The 25,416-nt window shown below is 37.6% G+C and overlaps 1 protein-coding gene and 1 long non-coding RNA gene across 2 annotated transcripts in view; one reads left to right on the plus strand and one right to left on the minus strand.

The window, feature by feature from the left end:
- Positions 1-25,416, plus strand: part of LOC104147893 (uncharacterized) — a 58,123-nt gene that overhangs the window by 5,863 nt on the left and 26,844 nt on the right. The gene's annotated exons all lie outside the window — the stretch shown is intronic.
- MEOX2 (mesenchyme homeobox 2) overlaps positions 13,345-25,416 on the minus strand; it is a 56,493-nt gene continuing 44,421 nt past the window's right edge. The window contains exon 3 of the mRNA XM_009680820.2: positions 13,345-14,653. Within this exon, the coding sequence (XP_009679115.1) occupies positions 14,429-14,653 (225 nt within the window). The 3' untranslated portion in view covers positions 13,345-14,428. The remainder of the gene's footprint in view (positions 14,654-25,416) is intronic.

Genomic DNA, 25,416 nt, shown 5'->3' on the forward strand with positions numbered 1-25,416 from the left:
AATCCTTTTGGTGTGGTTGGTATGCTGATTGCAAGGAAGACAGGCAGAAAGGTTCAACCTGAAGCTCTGACTGATTTTTGGGAGCCAATCACTAGTAGAAAACCCTCTAATATGTTTGCATGTTGGCCTTCTTGAACAGTGCTCTAATGTTAAGACGTTCCCAAGAGAGCCTAAAGCTATTCGTCCCCCACTCCCAGCTTCACATTGTGCACTCTCACTTTCCTTGTGCAAGTCCTGATGGTCATTAGAGCTAGTGCTGAACTCTTTTAACATGCTCCATCAGCAGAAAAATTAGCCGAACAAAACAAAAAGCTAAAATTGGCTTAAATTGTTCTGGACCTAAGTCAAGAGGGACATTCATAATAGAAAAGTTGATCAGGAGTGCACAGTGGTCAAGGCTATACCATGCTGAGGAAAGCTTGGGGATTTCAGAGTATCAAAATTGTCTCAGTATCTCATGTTTAAACTCCATAGAAAGATTTGTCAAAAACCAGGCACGTGGTCTAAGTGATTGTTCGTTCACTTTCTGCCTGGGCTGCTTAGCTCCACAAGCTGTCCATGGGTGGACTCCTAAGCTGCTGAGTCCAATAGGTGTCCATCTACCAATCTGTTCACCTAGTGGACCTGTTAATTAGGTCATTTGCTGCCTTTTCTTGAAGCTGTCTTCTTTGGCTACTCATCTCCCTTGATAGCTGGTTACACAACTTGAAGCAGATCCAAGAAGCTGCTTTTAAGCCACAAAGCTGTGCTCAGCTCCATGAGAACTGACTCACTCATGCCCAGTTTTGAGGCAGACAGCACAGCTGTCTAGTGAGTCAGAAAACAGTTGTCTGGGTACTCAGGCAATCTGAAGAATAAGGCAGAAACTTAAAAATAAGTTTTTTATAATTGGCTTTTTCAACATTTTCTTCTCTTGGAAATCTCCTTTTTTCTCTTGGAAAATTTTAACCTTTTGCTCCTAGAGAGGAAATGTATTTTTTCTTGGATTTCTTTTGTTGGGGCTTTTTTTTGGTGGGAGAGGAGATGGGATTTACTGGAAAAATAAATTCCATTTTCAAGGAAGGTCTGTAAAGGAACTCAGAAGAACAGTTTGCCCGTTTGTTGTGGGCATTTCAAAATTTTATTTGGCATGCTGTGCTATGCAACTTCTTGCACTTGCTCTTCTGGAAAAGAAATATTATAGTTTAATTTATTAGGAACACCAGAATTCAAGCTGCTAAATGGTGTAAACTGTGTGTTATGTAAGCATTATACAGCATACAACCTGAGATTCAGGAGAGAAACCTTTCACATCAAGATCATTGGATCAGACATGTTATAACCTATTTAACAGGTCTTTGCACTATTTATCAGCGTTTATAACTGTTTATTTCTTATAACCAGAATAATCTCTTTTATGTTGTTGAATTAGGAGCATATGAGTATCAACACTGGGTGGATCCTAAGTTATGAAACACATCTCACGACATGAGTTATAGCACATACTAACACACTTCGCTGCATGTGAATGGGCAGGAACCATTTGGGGCTTTCTTCAAATGAAAGAACAGAAAGCATCACCCTTTCGAGCAAGACTAACCAAAACACTTGAAATATTAATGTAAAGAACAGACCTAGAAAAGTATATGGATTCTGCACCTACATTTTCCAACTTCAATAGAAGGACAGCTGTCATAAGTTGACACTGGAAATCTTTTTAAGCAGATGCTTTAGCAACAGCAGAAGAGGTACTTGATACAAAAAAAATCACTTGGTGAAATTTCAAAGCTTGAAATCTTCAAGTACCATTTGGCTTTTAAATCGATTTTTGGTTTTCATCAGGAACAAGGAATAATTTATTCGCTTTAAGAAAATTACATAGTTCCTTTTCTTTCTAGGCTGCAAACTCCCTAGATTTTGAGGGGCAGATTCTTTTCTGTGTAGCACTCCTTTGAATAAACTATAGTGAGTTAGAAATGCTGAGTGCAATTACTTTATTTAGAATAAAATAAAAAGACTAAAATGCTTAGTTATCAATCAAAGGTGGCAGAGCATTATTATCTGGTGGGGGCATAATTAACGCAAAACCTAAGTGAGTTTGAAGAGCTAACATGATGTATGTGACCAGAGAGCTGCTGTAAAGGAACAGCAGAAGCTTGCTGTAAAGTTATTTGTTTATGAAATTGAATAAATTCAGAAGGATCAAGACCACATGCAGTATATGCTACTAATCTATGGACTGGAGTTGTCACCTGAGGCAGAAGACAAGTAAGTTTAGTCTCTAATCTGAATCAGTGAAGCACAGAGCCCAGGTTTTCCATGGCTGTGCTAGGTATGGGGCATGGGAATGTGGCAGCGCAATATGTCATTACCATCATGCTATGTATCCCTCAGTTCTCTTGAAAATATTAACCAAAATGATCCAAATTTGTTTCTGATGTTTAAAACAACCCATTTTGATATTCCCTTTCCTGCAACCAAAGGCAGTTCCTTAGTTTCACCTGAATTTTCAGATAATTTCAGTTCCCCTGAAATTGCTTCCCCCCACCAAGTGAATAAGTTATCCTGCGCCACTGACAAGCAGTGAGTCTGCTGTGAGAGCATGCCTGGTGGGCAGATGGCCACCCGCATCCCTCACAGAAGAGAACCTCCACGGCTGTCACCTGCCATGCTGATGCCAGTGCTTAGTCGTGGCCCAGCTGCCCAGCTGGGTTCAGATCTGTGGGTGAAGAAAGAGCCTGCTACCTGCTCCCAAAATGCGCAGCCTTCCAGCCTCCTGCCCCAGGAGTTTCCATCCACCACTCAGCCATGGCAGCCTCTTCTTCACACTACACAGCTGTGGCTCATGACTTTGCAGGTTCTCACTGAAGACCTCGTCTGTCCCTTGCTTGTCCTCCCTGAAGCTATGCAGTTGCTAACTTCCTCCCATAGCTAAATTCCTCCGCAAGATCACATGCCCCATGGTGAGGACACCCCCACAAAGAGGCATCGAGTGCTCCCCGCAGCCCAAACTTACGTGAGGATATCCTCATCTGGGCCAACACTTCTGATGATACACCAACGGTAAACTCGCTGTCCTGTGCTGTGGACCAAGCCCTGTAGCACAGCACTGAGGCTGCACTATCCCACACTGCAACAGCTCCTGAGTGCTCTTCACAACCCAACTGCCCTACTCCTTGTCTAAATAGCGATTTGCTGAATTTCTGCTGACCAGGTTGTCAACAACTTGGTCAGTAATCAGATTAAGAATAAAGTTGCAGGCCCTTTTTAATCAACATGCTTTCTAACAGGCAACGGCTAACTGGAGCTGCCAGCCCTAGAAATCCCTAGAAGCTATCAGAAGCCACTAAAATCAGAAACCTAAATTTAAGAAAAATCAAAACCAGAATAGAATGAGCGCAATAATGAATGTATTAATTAATAGAAACAAAACCTATTGCAAGGGCAAAAAAGTGCTGCCAAAAAAACCCCCAGAAACCTAAAGGAAAGCAATCAAGTGAATACCCATAGAAACCTGGAATATTTGAAGACTATTAGTAGCCTAGAGCAGACATCCAGTTAGAGGTTGTGAGATAAATGAGTATATGATCAGGTAATTAAAAATGGTCATAATGCATATACACTGGAACTACCTATTAAACTGAAGTATAATTTTTTAAAAATGTTTGAATATTTTCCATTTGGCAGACCTAAAGTTTATTTCATGCCAAAGAATTTTTAATATATTATGAAAAGCAAAATAATTTGAAAAGTTATTTGATAAATAAAATGTTTGAACCGAGTATGACCAATCATATTACAAATAATATAAATGTCCCACTTTACTAAAGCGAAAGATTTTTTTCTTATTTGTCCTCTTTTTATATGATGGATGTACAGTGAAAGGATAAATAGAAATTTCATTTATGCATACCCATAGCTTTTAGGGAAAAAAAGACTATTCACTACAAAACTCACGAAACATCTATTTTTTCTTCTTCACTGCTGTTTCAAACTTCAGGACTCCATATATTCACGAATGTTTCTAATCTCTTTTTATGTTCAGGGAATGATATAGGCTTCAAATTTGTGTGTCATCAGTTTGGAATGTATTCCCTCATATTTAGTTGCAGGGAATCCTTCCAGTGCTGCAGAGTAAATTATACAGCAGCTGTGATCAAGATGTCTGTAAGATTTTCTTTGCTATATTGTTTACCTGTTCCGAAACACTTACTGATTTAATATCTGAGCCAAAGCCCGGTCAAAATAGTAAGATTTGTATGTGTAGGTTTTGGGAGGGATGATGGTGGGGGGTTGACGAGGGGCTTGTGGTTTTTTGTGGCAATTTTTCAAGATACTAGGAGACAAAATACTGAAAAATTGAAAAAAGATTTGCAAGAGTCCAGATGCAACTATCAAGGTCAGCTCTGTCTACTTAGAATAGGTTTACCGTGAATCAATTCCATAATTCTGACATGAATCATCTTTCTAGTTTTTAAGAGACTGATGAGCTACCTAGGGGAATGCATGTTCATTTTTAAAAGATTACGAAATCTAGCACAATCTGAATGGCCAATCTGAATAAAGGAGTACAAGTTATAAAATATGTTATTTTGCATTTTTCAATTAAAAAAAAAAATACACTGGCCTCACAGCCCTCTATAGTTACTTGTGAATTGATGAATTTTGTAGTCCACAATACTCAACTAACAAAGCTGCTGTTGACATTTTTGAGGTATTTCTGTAACACTGTTTGTGTGTTCTGTAACCATAAAAAATCCTAAAATATCCTTAAAATATGAACCCCTTATTATCTTGAGCATCACAGCATCAATTGTAAAGTGAAATCTCATGTTTTATGTCAAGTCAGGACATGCTTGTACCTAATTTGGAGAAGATCAGTGTGAGAGCTGAGTTGATGATTTTTTTTTTCGTACATTGTCATCCTTTCTTTGTGTTCAGGATAGATATAATGTCCGGGCATAATTTTATTGATGCCAGTTTGGGGAATTTGCCATTACTTAGTTAATGTGATACATATATCTGCCAATTTGTAGTTACTAAAAGGTATAAAATACATTGCGACAATTAGATCTGGCTTTCCCAATTCACTTTCCAAAAGACCCACAACACTGTTCTGCTTTCAGATAGGAGAAACTAAGAAACAGAGGAGCAAGTGAAAACTAGTGTCCTGATTAAAACCAGTTTGTGTAATTACAGTAATGAGAGGTGCCAAGTAAGTAAATTGCAGTTGTGGTTAGATAGGTTATTATTCATATTCACTTCTGTTGTCATTCTCTGAATTGTTAAACAGCTGCTAAGTTTCACCTCAGAAATAATTGCACAGCGGTGACAGGCAAAAGTATGTATAGTAGGGTTTATGTTTGCACAAGGCTGCATGTTAATATTAACATATACCTTCCAGCATGATTCTTTAGATGCTGATTTAAATACCTGGATGCTACTATCACCTTTTGCCTTCACAACTTCTGAGCAACCTCCATCTACCTTGGCCCCTGGAACTTTGCCAGGCTCATCCAAAAGGACTCCTAAAGGATCATCCTGTGAACAAGCCTTTTTTTAAACCACAGTGATTTCCTGATATTCTGAGGCAGTGGACAGTGTTTGTATGCATCTTACAAACTTGTAGGAGACTATAGCCTCCTGCAAGAGCAAACGGAAATCTCTACGTTGAAAAATCGAATACTGTATTCACAAAGACACTCACATGGCTTCATCCTCATTTAGTCCAAAGTGCGATGAGGTATGGGATGGATGTTAGCCATTAAACCTGTTACAGCACAAGAACAATTTCAGTGCAATTCCCAGCCTCATTTTCCTATTTTTCTAGTCAAAATGTGTTTAACAAAGCCTCTTTTCTGCAAATTTAATGAAGAACTTACTCTTATGAGTAAATGCTGGGATTTTGAAAAGTATACAACTTGGGCCAAGTAGAGTTTCTAAGTTTTTTTTTGTTTGTTTTTGTTGTGTAATGTAATGTCATTGGTGTGTTTCAACAGATGTATTCTTACAAAGTCTGCTCTTAATTTCAGAAGATCCTAGTGCCAGCTTCATTAGGCTTATCTTTGTGCTATTACTGGATCTGTAATTCTTCTTTTGTTAGTCTCGTAAGTGTCCCTATAACTTCTAACAGGAATCTGGCTGAGCCAAAAAGGAAATCATCTCAATAATGCTGCATGCCAGTGCTTTGTGTACATCTCATTATCGCAATATGCTAAGTCAGTCAGATGCTAAGCATGATATTGAAAACACAAGAGGAAGTCCTTATGAAAGCAAAACTGTCCTTCATAGTAGAAGACTGGTAGTTCAAAGTCATCCAGATATTTCAGGGCTGATCAAAAATATAACAGCACTAGATGTGCAGTTACCAGGACTGCTCTTTAATTTCAATGTCTTATCAATCTATTGTAAATATTTTGTCAAGGGTTCTGTACAGGGCTGGAGAGAAAGCTGGATTACTTTCATCACTGACAAAGCAAACAATGTGAAGCCTAACTGTCAAAATGGTAAATGTTCCTGTGCTTTCCTCAACCTATTTTTTTAAAATCTCCAACACCGTCATTCATTCCGAATGCTGCGATTACAAACAGTAGAAGGACTGTTTATTCATAAGACATCCTGAAAACTATATAGGAAATAGGAAGCCTTGCATTTATACTAGTAATCCCTTACCTCTTAGCAACACTCATCTGCTAGAGAGAGAGAGAGAGAGAGAGAGAGAGAGAAGTGTTGTAACATCTGGCTCAATGTGGTGAGTTTTCATCTTCTGTTGGGAGGGCTGATGTCATGTAAGGAAGTTAGAGGAGCAGAATAACTATTGTAAATGAGAGGTGGCAGTAGTGCTTATCCTGGGAGATGGGCCTCATGGCTCAGCTGAACGCCTGCCTTCAGCCCCCATGTGTTGATTCTGGCCCATTAACCGTCCTATTAATCTTCAAAAAGCTTTAAAGTGCAAGTGTTTTGTAGAGTGAATATAGGTGAGAATTTGCAGGTGTGGTGCACACAATACAGCCATCTTCCCTTCTCTTTTCAACCAAACAGTTCTCCCAGTCTATTAAAGCTCAGAAGGAAATTCTTTCCACCACCTCCCTCCCTGTTTGAGCATCAGGATTCTAAACATTTTGCAAGATGGCAGTGCAAATGTAAAGGAACAGAAATTCAGCTTGCGCGAATCAAAAGGATATTTGTTTTGGAAAATTTACATACTTCATTCAGCCCACATCCTTTAACTTTCAGTTTTTGAGCGTCACCACAATACATACTGCTGCATGAGTCATCTCAATCCTGTATCAACCAATGTTTCAGTTATCTGTAATATTCTGTTCTATTCTTTGGGGAAAGAGCAGCATAGGAGAATAGGGCAATTTTAGGTAATTCTAAGGTTATACCATGCTTGACACCTGACTTAGTAACACCTGCCTGAAGAATAATTAGCCGGCCACTTTTAAAGAAAGAACTTCCATACACCACAGATGGCATTTTTCATACCAGACAGGCAACGATGTATGTTGGAAGTGAGCCAAACTGTCTGCAAAAACTGTGAGAAATTCAAGACAGACATCTGAGTGGAAGGAAAGTTTTACCTTCCTTAACACCCCTCCGCCCCCAACCATTTGGGAACATCTGTTCAAACCTACCTTTATATTATGTGCTTTATTTTTCTTATCTACTAATGCTACAAATTACAGTAGAAGGAAAACACCATAGCAAGTTTCTTTCATATTGGCTATGAAACCTACAATTTAATAATACAATGTGATGATTTGTCAGCTATAGAAATCTAGTATTGTAAAAGTCCTGGTAGAACCAAGAACAAGATTTTCTTAGCTGACTGGCAGTATGGGGTCAACAACTCCCATCTCCATAAAGCAGACCTTCTTTTCAGCATGTACTGAGAACTATGTTGAAATTAGGATCCTGTGTGTCACAGTGAATGCACAAAGTCAACAGTCACTTCGGAAATTATTGGCCAGTGTTCTTAATCCTGGACTGTCCACTGATTTGTATGAACTTTTGTGTATACTTTGGGCTAGATCCAAATCCCAATGAAATCAATCATAATCTTTCCATTGCCATCTATAGGTTTTAGATGAGGTCCTTTGATTCCTTAGAAGAGTCTTTACTTCTTCCTTGCAAAAATACTACATCTAAAAGGAGACCTGAGAACTCTTCATAATATTCAGTCATCAGAAATTAAACATCTTATGCAAATATGCTAGTTTTAGAAAAGTAACCGCTCTGTCCTATGGTTAGCATTGTTTGTGAACTAAAAGACTGTGCAAACATTTGACTTCCACAATTCCAATATATAGGCATATACACAGGAATTATAGAAATACATATACAAAATTATTTATAGTTGGTCTTAGTTCTAAACTAGTTTTTCTCTCTGGTAGTTTTTACTCTCTGAAATATAATTCTGCTGTGGTTGCATAAAATTTTTCTGAAGGCACTTTTCAAGATAAATTTTAAATTTGGGCATTTGCCCAAATTTGAGTATTTTCTCAGCTGTGCATGTGACTTTCTTGGCAAAAAACGTGATAACTGTTCAGAATAGGAATATTTCTAAAAACTCTGCAGTCCATAAGCCAGCAAATGTAGCATATACAGTGTCTGGTGATGCTAAAGATGAGACTATGTCCCTAAATACTGAACCTATTTTGTATTTATATATATGTGCTCTGGTCATTGCTTCATATGTTTTCGAGTTGATATAAATCAAAGACATTTTTACAGCGCAAAAACCATACTATCATCATGTGGTTATAAGATAAGCAAAATCCTACAGAAATCAATTACCATGCTGTTTACTTCAAGGATGAGTGAATCTGAAACCTAACTGCTTCAGGGTTATTGCTCATTAATGCAAAATAGCATTTTACAAGATTTTTAGCAACGCATGTTACATTTTTAAAATTTACAAATAAAATTCACACATTGGGAGAAATGAACTTCTAGCCAAATCTCTCTCTCTTGAGAGAGAGAGAGGGATGCCTATCTGAAGACTGATAATGCTATTTTCTTAGACATCACAACTGAATATTTAATTTCAGACATTTAACCTATAATAGTAAAATAAATATATCCTCTACAAAAGCACAAAACCATTTATAGAAAAAAACAGATGTCGCAGAATGCTTTATTCCAGTCACACAATCATCTGAAGAAAATTCATGCCATTTTTATTATTATTTAATGTTGTGGATCATATTCTCCCAGAATATCCTATTCTCATCTCAACTATGTCTTTCACATATACTTTTAATAGCCATTGCTTTACCTTATTTTTTTACAAATCATCTATGAGAAGAAGGACTCGAGTTCCTGAGGGCTGGAAGAGGTTCTCTCTACAGGAGTGCATGATACAAGTATAGGATGCACTATAAGACCAGTGCACTAAGACCAAACAAGACTATAGAAGACCAAATAAGATAAAGAATACAGAGCAGAACTAAGTCTTGACAGCACATTTAGTAGGAGACTAAACCTAATCCCAAAACGCTTGTTGAGTCTATGATTCAAGGGGACCAGTACCAATTCCTTGAGTCCTTAGTCTTTTATCTGTTAAAAAGGATATTTGGAAACTTACCTTTCTTTAAAAACTCTTTTGAGGCTGTCTGTAGAAAAGCCCTGTATAAAAATGAACTATTATTATCTCCTACTGTGACTACTATTTAATAATCTCTTTATTTATATCATTCCTTGAGGCCTTCTCTATTTGTTGATACTAAGCAAGATTATTGCCCAGATGATTGTTTTCAATGGAATGAAAATACAGTTTCACTGAATTTCCACAGACAGATAGAAATCATGATAGGACAGATGTCAAGAAAAAGGATAATGGCTAATGAATTTGCATGCGTGACTTGGTCTCTGGTCTGTGGACTAGAAAAACTGTCAGTTTATTTGCAATTTATTCAGAGGACTGATAACTTCCGATTATGCCATATAGAGGCCCCAACTAACAGCCGGAGGCCTTGAATTAGATTGAAATCCATTCCTACACTGAAGCTTTCAGGTGTAAATGATGTCAAAAGCCTATGAGCTTTAAATGAAAACGAATAACAATTTAAAAAATACATAAATGGAAATGAAGTCTAGTAAGTCCTCATCTGAGCTAATAACATGCATCGTCACTGAAGCCCTGAGCAAGTTATTACAGCATATTAGGTCCATTAGCCTTTTCAAATGAATACAGGCATCAGGTTGTGTACAGAATTTTCCTTTTCAATCCACACACATTACATAATGATATTATATTGCAGTACATAATTGGTTAAACATTACCCTTTAAAACTTCTTGAACCTTTCAGCCGATCTTAAAGACTGCATGTACTCTATTAAATACAAGCTCACCCTAGAGACATAAACTGACTGAAGCCAGGAAATTCTAAACTAAGGCTCAAGCTGACACTGTGTCCCTAACTTATATAACTATGTTTCCTCATAGCTACTCAGAGTGCATGTCCTAAAGCTGGTTTTTTTCTTTATTTATACAACTAATATTATTGCAGCAGTCTGCATCTTCATTTAAGAAAGTAGGATAAATAAACCACCTTGAAATGTGGCTTATGGAAAGACATAGACATGGAGACTCTTAAGAGCAGGAGAAGTCTTCTTATGCTCCTTTTCTGACTTTTTTTGGAAGTGTTTTCACAGATCTGATGGAAAGAAAAAGGAAGTTAAGAAGAAAAGATAAACATTTCATGAAATTCCCAAACTACTTCCACTTTATGATTAAATAACTTCAGCCAGCTCCCAGTGGCGTTATTTAAACCACACCTCTTGGATTGCTATTGCCAAAATAAATCTGAAAATAATAACATGAATCCATAGTCAACAAAAACACAAGACGTCAACAACTATAAGGGGAAGAAAAGGGAACCCTGCAAATAATATATAGCCTTGTACCCCAGAGACATCAGAAAACAGAATTTAGATCATCCATCATGTCAAAAGTTAAACTGTTCAGTATCACTCCCTTTTCAACAGTATATTAGATTTTCGGTAAATGTTTTCTAAGAGTCTGTATTTCTTTCTTTGGCTCAGTGATATGCTGACAATAGAATACCAAAAAAAGTTGGAGTCTGGATAGAAATAATAGCAAAGTTATTGTAGCTCAAAAAATACGATGCTAGTCCTCAGAAGCAGGATTCATCAATGATAAGATATAAAAATGATCAGCCACTATTTAATAATAAGAGCTAACAAAGCTAAATAAACCGAAATAGGTTTCATCACACTTCATTCTAGCACTAAGTGCCTCCACATCCTTGGGCAAGTGACAATCTTAGAGCTTGATTTTTTCTATCTGTTAAATGGTCTACTCATAGCCATACTGCAAGGTTACATTGGTAGAAGAAACCTCTGTAAGTCTGCAGACTGATAACAGCCACTGAATGTAAAGCAAAAAATTCAAAAACTTTTACCCAAAGCTGATTTCAGCAAGACAATTATACTAAAACTTCAATACAAACACATAATGTGTTACTGCAGGTGATTGACCCCAGTGGTTTCAATAAGTTAGAGTTTGAATAGCTGGGACATTAAGAACAGGATCAAACAACATGTGCGCTGGTGAGTCCCAAGCCGGTCCACTAGCCCACAAACCACAGCTAAAGTGCAGGGAGGTCACCGCTGGGACTGGAACATGAGTTAGCTGAAGTTTGAAAGAAGCAGATCTGTATTTTTGTGGTGCTGTACCTGTAAGTAAATTCCTTCAAGACCATGGTAGGAAGCTCACCCTGCTTCGACTTACTGATATGGGATCTCTGCACCATAGTGCATTGTGTTTAAAGCCACCAGAAGTCTTTAAGTAATCTGAGAGGTTACTACATCCAGTTTGCCCCTTACAGCCAAATTCAGAGTCTGAGCCGCTTTTAAAATACAGAAAACAGTCAATTTTGTTAGGTGACTTTCTTCTGTCTTATAAAGTTACTTAATTTGGTTGTCTGTTTGGAGTTTCATTCAACTAATTAAAAAAAAATTCTCCTAGCGCTGTCAATCCATTTGCATATTTTTCTCCAACTTTAATTTGCATCTCAGCAGATTCAGTTAGGAAAGAGTTCTTCCTGGCAGTGAGATTATTATGGTTCACAGTCTGCCATCATTACTGATACTGGATGCTCCCTTACACTGCAAGTATTCCAATCCAATCACAGTGCTTTTCACAGAATAATAGACCCCTCAAAATACTTTCGTCTAGGAAGACTTTGCTAGCGCATTTCAGGTAATGTAAATACAATACTTCCACTTGTTCTATAAAATGTCATCTCAAACCTGTGACATTTCCAGGTTGAGTATTAGACTTTGCATGAATGATAGCAACAAACAACTGTGCTAGTAAAGTGGGGAGAAAAGTTTATTATTTTTCAAACCCTTCGTCTGCCAAAAATACTTTTTCAGGTTTGCAAAGTGAGTCACATTAAATTTGACTAAAGTTTCTGTTGTTTTTTCCTTTGTGATTATCCCCACCACCACTCAAAAAAAAAAAACCCTCCTAAAACCTACAACTTTCCTATCCAGTCAGCAAATCAAAAATATCAAGAATTCACAAACATTTGTTTACTTCTCTTATCCTAAATGATTTTGGATGAAAAAGGCATTTGAAGGAGAACTAACAAACAAAAACAAAACCTCTTAAGTGCTGGAGTCAATAAAATGTCCTGAATTCTCTCAAAGAAATGAATTACCCACGGTTTGGACATTTTAAACTACAGTGATCATGACAACAATTACTGTGTAAGAAAGAACAAACCTACAGTGCAAAGAAGGGTATCAGACTCAGAGGTCTTGATCACATTTAACAGTAAGGATACCCCACTGCTCCACGTGACAGAGCTTAAAGTAATACTCACACGCATTTTCTACGATACTCACATTTCTTCTCACTCCTTCGTTCTGCTCCTTCTGTCACACCACACAGTTCAATTAACTATTATAATCTCCCAAGCTTTTTGGAGAATTTTTTTCTCTCCTGAGCAGCTTTAATAAACAAAGGCATGACAGTGTAAGTAAGCATCACTTTCCTGATATTTATTCCTTTGAATCCATTTCTACAAGGCACAACAAAATATCCCCTGATATTTGCTCTAGGTCTGGAAAAATGGTTAAACATACTCTTGTTGTTTTTGGCTGAGGACATCATTAGCTGCTTGATGCCTTCTTCCTGCTAAAGGAAAGAGTTTCCCAAATGGATCAAGGTGGAAGGTTCATCCAAGATTAAAAGCCTAAATTTGAAAACATAACCTTACATTGTCCAAAGACAGATGAAGTTCCAAAAAAACCAAAAGAAGGTAGAGCTGCTTTGGACTTTTACAAAAACCACTTTATTTTTCCTATGAAATCACTGCAGAGAAACCAGAATTATTTAAAAAGGATTATTTATTAAACATTTTTCTTTACAAAGTACAATCAATGGTTTGTGTTAAATTTTAGGTTTTGGTGTTTGCCTGTATGTACACAAAAGCTTATAACAGAAAATGTGTCTTGATTTTACACTTGGGACACAATACTGAATTGCCTTCATATTCTGATTTCTACCAAAATAAGCAGTTGATAATAACTTTCAGCTTATCTGCTGGTTCTAAAACTGAAGATGAAGAGACAACATTTCTGCAGTGTCACTTTTTATCAATGTACTCAAAGATGACAAAGTAGGAAAGAGTAATTCTTTGGGGATTTTCCACTGAGCATGGGCAGAACATGAAATTCTTTCTGGCAGGTTACTGGACTATCCTTATGATCCTAAAAATCATTCTTGCAGTTATAAGATAAGAAGAATTGAGGAGCTAGGTAAGTTTAATAATACCCTATTAGCAGCAGTTGATAGTAAATGCAACATAACGTTTGTTTTGTCTGTCATACAAGGACGTGTCCTAGCAGACACTATTGTATTGTTCTCTACTTGAACAAAAGTATCTGCATGTATTGTATGTCTTTGGAAAAACAAAACAAAAATAAAGAGACAGAAAGCCATTTATTGTCATGAGTGACTATTGCCATCGCTAATATGAATGCATTGCTAAAATTAGTGAAGACAGGAAAACGCTGTAAGGTAAATATATACAGAGTTAAAATAAAATTTCTTATCCACTAGATAGTGTTTTTGTGGCACTGTGGTTTTCAGAATATAACGTCGGTTGAGAGCAATGTAATTTTCAGTGCAAGCTAAAGCAAAAATACCTGCCCGCTGTCATAAACATGACAAACAAATCTGGAATGTTCAAAGTAAGTTCATCTTCCACTTCTCCACTCTTGAGGCACCTTTAAGACATGGCACTTACTGTAAACCATCTAAAAATCAAGAAAGCAGACACAATGTGTCTGAATTTTCCGTAACAACTTTAAAAATCACTGCCAGAGTCACTTGTATACGTAAACGATGCCCGTGTAAGGCTTGCCAGCAAAGCATCTTTCCTGAGAACGGAGCTGGGACACTCGTTGTGTATCATAAGTGTGCGTGCTCGGAGCTGTGATCGCTGTCGTGGCTGTCGTCGTTGGCTAGTGAGTCCCCTGTGTGCTGGAGACCAGCTGCCCCGATGCCGGAGAGCTCGGAGGGAAGCAGCGTGCCCTTTTTCACATTCACCAGTTCCTTTTCCCGGGCTGCTGCCCCTTGCTGGCCCCCTTTTACCCGCTTCCACTTCATTCGTCTGTTCTGGAACCAAACTTTTACCTTCATTAAGGAGAGACAAAATGCAAAAATAAAGACGGGGGTCATTAAAGGTCAATAATGATCCCTCTAGCAGTAGAAAATCACAATGCTTTTTATGTGTAGCATGTTGCTTTTCCATCTGTTTTGTCAAAACTGCAGCAAGGCTTCCCTGAAGAGTGGGCAACCCAGTGCTGGGCAGGGTGCAAAAACGGGGGACGTGTGGATACCGGCCACGGGTGAGGGAAAGGGATTCCCACGATAATGCTGTAGACTCACCTACAGCACACAGCACTACTGCAATGCCCTCCACAGGGAGAGCTCAGGGCTCCTTAGAAAGCATTAAAAAGTTAACGTGCTCTTGCAAAAAGACATTCGTATGTCGGTTCACAGTTACAGAAGCAGAAGTAAAATTGTCGCAGACAAGAACCTACCTTTTGTGCAGTACAGAGTTCAGTGTGGCGACACAGACCCGCACTGTTGCTCCCCTTTCTTATAGTGCTTTTCTAAGTACATTTCAAAGGATGCCTATTACTTTGGAAGAGAACTTTTCACTGAAAAGTTTGCTTTGCCTTTTGTTTCTCTGAACTGGTGAGATTCACGAGAAGCACTATAAAAGCTCTCTTTTTTCTTGATAAAGCATCAGAAAGAGGATTTCTCATGATCAAAACTTAAAATGACTTCCCCGTTTACTTTGCAAATATATTTAAAAGATCATAATTAATTGATCCTGATCATCCCTGATTTACAAATTTGAGTCAAAATCAGCAAATAATTTCAGACAAGAATGGAAAAGAATGAAAGATATCTTTCCATAGAATGAAAGACAAAAAAGTACACCTACAGCTAAGTCATATGAAAATCTAAGATTTTACTCTGGCTGAAATTCATTCCCCCTCCTCCTCCTCTCTGTAGAACTGTATGTATGTAAAAGAAAACCTAAATTATTTGCACAGTTCTAAGTACCAGCACTGCAAACCACAAGGACCATTTCTTCAAGAGCCAAAAGGAGAGGAAAATGTGCATAGCATCTGTCAGATGTCTTTGATCGGATTCAAGGTTGATTTCAAATCAATTTAAAATATTGTCACTGAACACTGGATTTGTGAATGAGAAGATTGTTATTTTTGATCCATTTAGAGTTAACGGTGCTACAAATGCTCCTGTATGTGTCTTTGTGCGTCTCTAAACATGAGTGTTCTACAGAAAAATAAACAATAGCTGCAATTTTTCTCTTGGAAACAAAGCAAGAAAGCTTGTAATGCCGATGTATCCTCTGCTGTGTTTAGCAGAATGTGTTTCAGAGTTTTAAAAGAAACAGTAAGGAACAGTCACAGCAGGACATATTGTACAACATGAGTAATAGAGCCACAAAAATGCTGTTTTGCTAAATCTGTCTTATACGTCCAGGAAATATTGCAGCGTTTAACCTTTACTATCACTTTGAATTTTGCATTAAGATTTCACTACCACTGAATTGATAGTTAACAACACAATTTGTATGTACGTATGTGGGAAAGAAGAGAAGTATATTTATTTTTTTTATTCACCATGTTCCTGTTAGAGCCAATGTGAGCTGTTACAGCCAATCACTTGGGAAAAGAGCAAAACGATTCCAGGTTAGTTAAGAGCCTCAAAGCACAGCACATCCTTTCCTTTCGTCTACTCATCAGAGCCAAAGAATCTGGTCTGTAAATTGAAAAGAGTGTAAAGGGGAAGGTATTTATTACTGGCTGTGTGATGTTGGGAATTATCATACTTAGGTCATATATCAGAGGTGACCACGGAAACAGCGTCTTCAAAAGGGTATGGCGTTAGTATAGCCTTGGCAGAGCTCTGGGGGAAGTTACAGATGTCATTTTGTTTATTTTTGCTTTTTAAGACAATGAAGTTTCTCTTGTAAAAGACACTGCTGTACTCATGCCAGACAGTGTAGTAAAAGCAGAGTGAATGGAACTGCAGTCATAATCTAAAGATCAAAAAATGACAGACTTTGGATTCAACCAAGTACCTCAGAACATCGTCACTCTTTTTTTCTGAAATAAGGGCTCACAGCATTTTATTCCATCAACAAGAGATGAGAGGACTGGAGTGGCTTTTAAAAGATCTAAGCAGTTTTCAGTGTACTTTTATGTCCGTGAACATTCAAGGAATAAGTCACAGCACTGAAAGCATAAAACGAAATAATAAACTATGCAAAAAGTGGTTTCAAGAAACATGACAGTATTGTATTTGAAGGAAAAAATGACCTGGATGCATGATCTGGATTCAACCTACTCTAGCTTACTGGAATCCCCTCGATGAACAAGAGAGGTCGTGGCAAACCACCTTCCAGATGCATCCATTTCTTTTTTGGCCACCTTAGAAACTGAAGATAATGGTCCTAAAGGCACTGTCAGGGTCTATTCTGGCTGCGACAGATGTTGGTAGGGTGATTACTGCCTAGTTCGTGGCACAGGTGCTCATTTCTATCCTCTTCCTGTCACTGATAGAGCTAATCCCTTGGATCTGCTGGCCTAAGTTTCTGACTGTTTTCTAACCCAATTTAATGAATGATTCTTTCTGTTTAGAAATGTTGGTTGCTATTTTTGTTGCTCTTTTAAGCACAGAGCACTTGACCAAAGCACAGTAGCGAGCAGTCTCTCTCCTTGAGCAGCAAAACCAGGAGAACTGCGTGGCACCAGCTGCCAGGTAAGAAGTAGCAGAGGACAGGCTGGGGGTTACCTTTTAATTCAGATCAGCTGCCATCATACTAGCTCCCTTGACTATGCCCTGAAATGCCTCCTCCAGGGATGACTCTGGGTCTGCATGTGTGTATTAGCTGAGATAAATTAGTTACAGGGAGGTGATTTCCCTTTGCAAGAATAAGAGCAAGATGTATTTCCAAATTCCTCAGTGGATCCAGTAAGCGCTGCTATGTCTGCGACGAGCCGCTGTCCAGGAAACATGGCATTCAGGGAAGGCAAGGCTAAAAGGACGCCCAATACCTTTGTATGTGCTCTCTTGAGCGTAGCGTGAAGAGAGTAACCCTGCTGCTCCCAAAGGAGAACATATGCTAATCTGTTCCACGAACTGGCATGTAGCTTGTCAGGCTGCCCATAAAAGAAAGACTCATAACCATTGCAAAAAGGAAAATAAGGGAAAAGTTTTAGTTTTTTAATTAAATAATGACTTCAAGTAATTTGCAACTGATTTACTCAAAAAATATCAAATAGGAAATTTCTTTATTTGGTATACCAAAGATTATTTCCAAAAGCTTGAAATAAATTATAGTGAAGTTTATTATTAAAAATATTATGAGTTTATTTTGATATCATTTGCTGCATTAAGGTACTGAGGGAATGTTACATGTTATACTTCAGGTATTTTTTTACATGTGTTTATTTATATTCTCAGTTATAAAGTATTGAAATCCACTTTTGGCCTGATCCGAAGTACACCAGTGTCAGTGTTTTTCCATTGAGTTCAATGGATTCTGGATGAAGACTTTAAAGCTCATAAGCTAATAATATAAGAAAGGTCCTTCACTTGTTATTTCCTCTAGAGATCAAATTCTGATATCTGAAATCTGAACTTCCTCTGGAGTTGAAGAGTCAATAATGGGTGGGGGTAGCAGTTACTGATACGCGATCCATCTACATTTTTGCAATGGGAAGGAAGTGAAGCAAACTGCGTAAAGTACTTCAGAGAGACAATTTATACAGATTCATGGAAAACTGCTTTTGAAATGAACAACTTATTTGAAACCATTACAGGTGTATCACAAAACATGCAGTATATATTGAGAAAGAAAGAAAGAGAAGGAGGCAAGAGTGAGAAAGAACAAGAAAGAATGAAAGAAATAGCAAGAGAGAAAGAATGAGAGCCAGAGCAAGACTGAAAGTGAAAGAACAAAAAGAGAGAGAGTAAAAAAGCAAAAAGAGAGCAGGAGAGTGAAAGACCTAGAGAATAAAAGACAAAAAGATAGAGAGAGAGAGAGAGAGAGGAAGAGATCAAGCAAGCAAGCAAGCAAGCAAGCAAGATCCTTACTGAAGTGAAAAAAGTCTTAAACTGTTCCTGAGTGAGAAAGAATTAGTTTGCTCCATGTGGAACTTCTGCAGAAACTACATCCTTCAAAAATAGTTTAAAGATCTACTATAAGAAACGTAATGTAGGTTTTTTGAACATTTTATGCTGTGTCTTCAAGTCTAAGTTAGCTCCAGCAGGCGTTGAGAGAGTGTTCACTATCTCTGAGAATCAGAAGCTGATGGCCTACTATTTTTTAAAACGCGCTCTCTCTGCTCCACCCTCTAGCTAGCACAACTTGACTGTGTAGAGCAAGCATGTGTATGTATGGAAAGCAAAGGAAGTGGAGGGAAATGAACTATATTGAAGCCTATGGTAGCATCAACAGCTGTTTCTAAATCAGCACTTATGAGGCAGATCTATTAAGCACATCTGCTTACTGGCACGAAAACGCAGCTTCTTTTCCCTTAGTCAACAAGTTGTTTAGCATTTGCGTCTCCACATCTGATGATTAGGCTTTTACTTCAGATAGCAGTAAATGATTTCACATTGCACATCTTCTGATGCACAAGAGAAATATTTTGCTGTGATCAATTTATTTTAAGGAGTCCTCTCTCGGAATTACAGGATGAGGATCAAAACAAGGGGGCTGACAGTCTTAATAACAGTGCCTACATTACTAAATTAATCAATATATGACATTGATTTGATATGATATGATACGATAGTAGGCCAAAGGGCCACGTTAAGTGCTGTCTTCCACCTACATCCTCAGTATTACTTCATGATGTGGACATCAGCATGTCATTTTGGTTCCAGATGAATACATCACTTAAACTTCTGATTTAATACTGCTTCTTCAGCAGAGCACTTCAGTTACGTTAGCCTGAAGAATGGTTAACTTCTATCACGCTCTGTCAAATGTAGATACTTCCTCATATCCTTCTTGAAGTGGGATTTTAGCATTCTGTACTTACAGAGAAAAGTTAAACAGATAGTTTCTATAATTAAAGGTTATTCCTTAACAAAGAAATTTTGGTCTAAAAAATGAAAGGATTAACTGAGTTAAAACTACCTTAATTGCACTTCCTGTCACTTTTTTAAAGTAAACAGACATTTCTCCTTAAAAGAGTTCTCCTCAAATTAATTATTTTTCTTAGAGTTTTCTAGTCCATATTTTAGTGGCCCATGACTCCCACACAAGACTAAAATGTAAGACCTGATACCTCATAACCTTCAAAATCAGAAATAAGAGGGCTGTACCACCTGAGACTGTTATTTTTCTGTAAGAGATGCATACTTCTAAGAATGAGTCTTTGAAGTCAGTATCCCAAATTCCATAGGTTTTATCACACCTAAATGATGTGGCATAAACAAAATCAACATGCCTTTTAAGCATTTTGCCCTATGTCAGTCATTGTCCATTTTCTTTCCCCTCCCTTTTTTTTTAATCTATCAATTTATTTTACTTCAATAAACATATTTACTCCACGTAAATATAGGCATAACAAAAATAATTCTGATTTTTCAGAATTAAAAAATTGAAAGGTTTTCTTCTGAACTTTCTTTCACTCTGAAAAAAATCTAGTAATTTTTAGATAGAACATATATGCTGCCAAGTTTTAAAGAAAATCAAATTCCTAAACTTACAGAAATCACTGGTATTATATGGATGAAATTTACCTTTTTCACAGATACAGAGATATTTTCATGATAATTTATTCAACAAATTTACAAAAGGAAATAGGAATGGAAAAACATGAAAGCTTCTTTTTCTGCTCCAGTCTAAGAATAAATATGAGGGCCAAAAGAATCAAATCCATTAGAAATGGTAGTTGCAATTATCAGTTAATTTTGTTAATTGTAACTAACAAAAGTTTTAAAATAACTACTAGTTATCAGTTGTATTGCATACATAGTTAAAAACCAGTGTATCTAGCAAAGTGAAGGTATTTATATTCAATTAAAATTAATTTTTCTTGCTTGTATGATTTAATGGAATTTCAATTTCTAATCCGAAAAAACCTCTCTTAAAAATCTTATATACATTTTAAGCTTAAAACCAGTTTAAATAAGTATATTTGAATATTAAATGTCTTCTTAGTTGTTACAAAATAGTAATAAAATATATCAGTGGGCAAAAATTAACTTTTCTTCAGAAATTAACTAGTGGTACTTTGTGAATAAAATTGGTTAAATCACCTGCTCACTGATTTAAAGCACTCTGGTCCGTGTTACGCTGGAGGATTTTGCACCGAATGCACACAAGTACTTTGTAGCAGCTGTTGAGAAAAACGGGAGGTTTTGGCAGGTGCACAAAGGACAGCTGGAACTTTTGGCACCCAGGAAGGTGTAGGAGGGAGTTCTGGTTTTCTGTTACATAGAAGTCAGTTGAGGTTTGGGTCCTGCTTAGGTGATACATTCTCCTTTCTACCTCCCACGTTTAGACAGGGATGGAATTGATATTATATTTCAGAGGAGGGCAGTCACTGGAGTGTTTTCTTCCAATTTCAGAAGTCTTTGACAAGAACCAGTTTACCTCTCTCCTCCATCCAAAGAAATGCCACCTTCTCCACCAGTGAAACAGTTAACTCTCCCTACTCTGAACCTCTCTTAACTAGGTTTCAGAGTTAACATGCCTTAAACAGAACAGGATACACTGTTTCAGGTTGTTTCCTCTTACTGGGAAGGCAGAACTGCTTTGTTGTATATAATTTAAGGAAGTATTTTTTATACAATCAGTCTTTCCTGCAGAAGTAAAGAAAGGCAGGGTGTGGGGCTGCTGCTAGGACTCCCTCTACCTTATTCTCCTACAGCATATCTTTTGAGGATCAATTTCCATCCAATTCCTTCGCATATATACAGAAATCTACAAAACAGGCACATAGTGGAAAATCAATGTGTAGGGAAAATTGACTTTAGCCAACCTTTGCCATTGCTTTGTATAGGTGTTCATCTGCAAGTATTACTCACATGTATAGTGCTTTACTCCACGTGTAAAAGTTCTGACTTGTACCACTCTGCGCCCACTTTGCACAGGTCAGCTGAGCGTGAAAGTTAAAAGGCACGAGGTAATCAGGGCTGAGTTTTGATTGAGTATGCTGACACTTTTCTGCACTCCTACACTAGTGTAAAGGAAGCTGAATGCCCAGAAGCAGGACTCAGCAGAAAACAACCTCTGACTGCTGGCCCACGACAATCCTCCAGGGCTCTACGGCTCTGGAAGCCACCTCCTAGGCCAAGAGAGAAGCACCCTCATTTGTATTCGGTTAAACTAGTTCCACGGTTCAAATCTGGAAGGATTTTTGTCTTTCAAAACATGCCAATCTCGAAACTTTTGACAGTAAACTAGCCACAAAATCAACACCCAGTCTTAAAACTATTAAGCTTCCAGGATCTGCAGCTATTTTCAGCTGGGATTGCCCTGAAGAGAAGCAAACAGTGAAATCAGAAAAAGAGTCTGTATTTTTCATCACTTTGCATAAAAAAATCCTCTTTGTTCTACAGGCATTCTCCAATTCCATTTGTAAGTCTCCAATACACCTTTTTGCTTACTGATTCCTTATCTCTGTTTTTCACAGTGACCATAAACACAAGCCCAAAATGCTCCTATCTCCTTAAAAGGACTACAGAACAAGTCAAATTTTCCTTAGACTTGTGTCTAAGAAACGGCCAGACTAGGGGACAGCAGAGCCTTCCTGACTTTATAAAAGCAGCCATCTGAGCTGCTAACATTTCTGTCTATATTGCATATGTTGCTTGGCACAGACAGAGGTTTCTCCCCACCCAGGAGCCCATGGGGTTTCTGTGCAGGTGTAGGGTCCACTCACAGTGAGCAGCTCGAGGCACCTGGATCTTTGCACATGGGGTTGCTTGTTACAATTCAATAAATATTGCAGAAGTAAATACGTTGTTTGAAGTTCTGTCACGTACCTTTTTGTAAAGAATTATCACACAAATCAAAATTATGCATGAGTTATAATTAAGTTTGTCAGGAGCATTCTTTCCTAAGAAAGAACAAACTGAGTTAGCACAGTAATTCTTATCACTAGTATTTACATTTCTCAAGACAAATAAGAGCATTACTGAGTTTTATTTTAAGAGTGTTACTTTAAATAAAGCAAACAATCCAAAGGATCTCAAGCCACACAGGCTAATTATTATAGCATGTATGGATAGTGTTGAACACCTGAAAGCTTGGAATAAGCAGCTGCCCTTCAGACAAGATGTGACAGTACAATAAATCAGACAGATATGGTCAGCCATGTCATATCAATCGATACCGGGCTTTGTTTGAAAGTACATTGGTGAATAATTTTGCCACAATTTAGCTTCCTAAATTGGGAAACTAGTCATACTGTGTGATTCATGGAGAGAGAGGGCTCTTCCAAAGGTGACTGATTGAGAACAAGACTAATTGAGGAGCTTTGACCTAACCTCTGGTGGAGCCTTTCTCACCCCAAGGACTAAGGGGAGCTACTCTTACCTTACGGATCCAACTTCAGTGTCTAAAACCAGCAGTGATTATGCTCCTCTCAAACTCTGTGATGCTGAAAAGGATTTAAATCAAGTCACTTGTGACCCAGGATTGAGGTAACCTTTGTCTGGAGGAAATTTTTGTTATGAGAACCTTCTTTTATTATTTGTATAGTCATAGCAGCAAAATGCTCCAGGGTGGGTTATGGCCCCATTGCCCTAAGTACTATACTAGAATAGCCCGTATGAATTTAAATAATAATGCTGCCTACTTTCCTTCTGGTAGAAGGTACTTCTTCTGTCACTTATCCCATGTTGAGAACCACTGGTACCACATATGTGGAAGTTATACACAAATGCAAGAGCACTCATCATTTCGACAAAATCTTGTTCTTTATCTATCCAAGAGCAATGATTTCAGTCATTTTATAAACAATTGATGGCTTCTGGGAGGATACTGGAAATTAAAGTTACCAAGAAATAGACCCTCTCATTGCCATCAGCAGAATTCAATCTGACTAGGTGGGATTTTCCGTTTATGTTGGCAGACAGAAGCATTACGTATTTGGACTGTTTATTCCGGTAACCTTAGCTAGCCTGCAGAACTGCAGCATTGCTCCTTTGATTAGCTCCATGCAAAAAGATCTTGTGAGGTGGAAAGATCTCCTACTCTTTCTATATTTGGCAGGACCAACTCCATAAAAATGTCCATTTTGCCACGCCTCTGATACCCCACTGCAGCTGCTTCCTCTCCTCATCCCACAGCGAGATATTAAAAAGTTTGGATGGAACCTTCTCCAAGTTTATCTGGATGGACAAAAAAGCCAAGAATGCGCTTGTCAAGGTTACAAATATCTAGGGAGCAAAGAGAGTTTTTAGTCTAACTGGCTCTTCAAAATATAATAAAGGCCTGCCAGCTGAAAATTATTAACTGCTGGCTGAGAAGGGATTGTGAGTGTATTCTATAGGAGACAGAGCAGGAATTATATGTACCTATACTGCTGGAATTCTTACAATACCATAATAGAGCCATCCTACCACCAGATGTGCTTATAATACTCTTAAAGTGCACTCTTAATATCTAGGCATTTGAGGCACTTATTTCATTTCATTTCGTCTTGTAACTCAGATTTCCTTTTTATGGAGTGACAGGATTAATTCCTTCTCTTGATCCATATGTTGTGATTTTTTTCATTATTATTTTTGTGAAAATGGCTTTCCATGAGGCATTTATGTTTGAATTGATCTTGTAAGTTGTTTCAAAAGTCAATTGGAGCCTTATTCTGATGATTGTAGAAAACTTTAATACCCTTATATAGCTTTTAAGTCTGGTCAGACATATGCTTTTTCTACAACTTGTTTAAACGCCAGAAAAGTAATTATGAAGTGTTAGTTGGTCAGTGCCTCTTTTAAGCTGCAGCGTATGGTTGAAATTATCACTATAGTCAAGAGGAAGATAGAGCTTTCTTAAGATAATAGGCTTCATGATTTATCTCACATCTTGGGAAATAATTGAAAGTAGTAACTTTAGGATGACCTGACAATACTTTCCCCTGATTATTTTTTGCTTTTCTGCCTTCTGAGTAATACGATGCTTGCCATTAAAAAAAAAAAACAACAGTAAAACTGAATATGTTAAACAATTCTTTCCATTATGGGTTAGGTCTGCTCTCAAACTCTGTTTCTGAGGGGATACATTTAGTTCATCCAATACCCACTGCTGTTTTTCCTCGTTGTATTGTTTGAAGCAAGTTTCAGTTCTCTATGTGCAAACTGAATGGTTTCAGGAGAGAGAGATCAAGAGAGCTTCCAACATAAATAGGCCTATAATGGGATGGAGGTTATAACTTGTGTGTTCACTTAATTCGAACAAAGGAACTACTGCCTATCAAGTACCCTTTTCCGCAATGTAGCCTTCAGGGGAAAAAGGAAAGAGGGAAACTCTTGCAGAAATAGCAGTTTTCTAAAAATGCTACATCACTGGAAAGAGTGTTTTTGAAAAACCTATCATTAGCCTATGTTTGACTAATGAAAATGTATTTCATTTCAGTCATGAAAAATTTAGAGAAGGGACAGTGGGACAGTTTTCTTTCATATATTTAAGAAAGCTAATAAATATGATATCTTCAGTTGGGAGAGCTAGTAAAAGTAATAAATAAGAGTAGTATGTAAATAAATAGATGCTGATACACCACTAAAGAATAGTCATTCACTGTGCTAACAATGAAAAGACAGGTCCTGCATGAGAGTTCAGGTTCTTTATTGAAAAGATAAATACTAACCTCACACTAAGGTACTACTCCTGG

This window comes from Struthio camelus, chromosome 2, assembly GCF_040807025.1.
Source record: "Struthio camelus isolate bStrCam1 chromosome 2, bStrCam1.hap1, whole genome shotgun sequence".
Taxonomy (NCBI): Eukaryota; Metazoa; Chordata; class Aves; order Struthioniformes; family Struthionidae; genus Struthio; species Struthio camelus.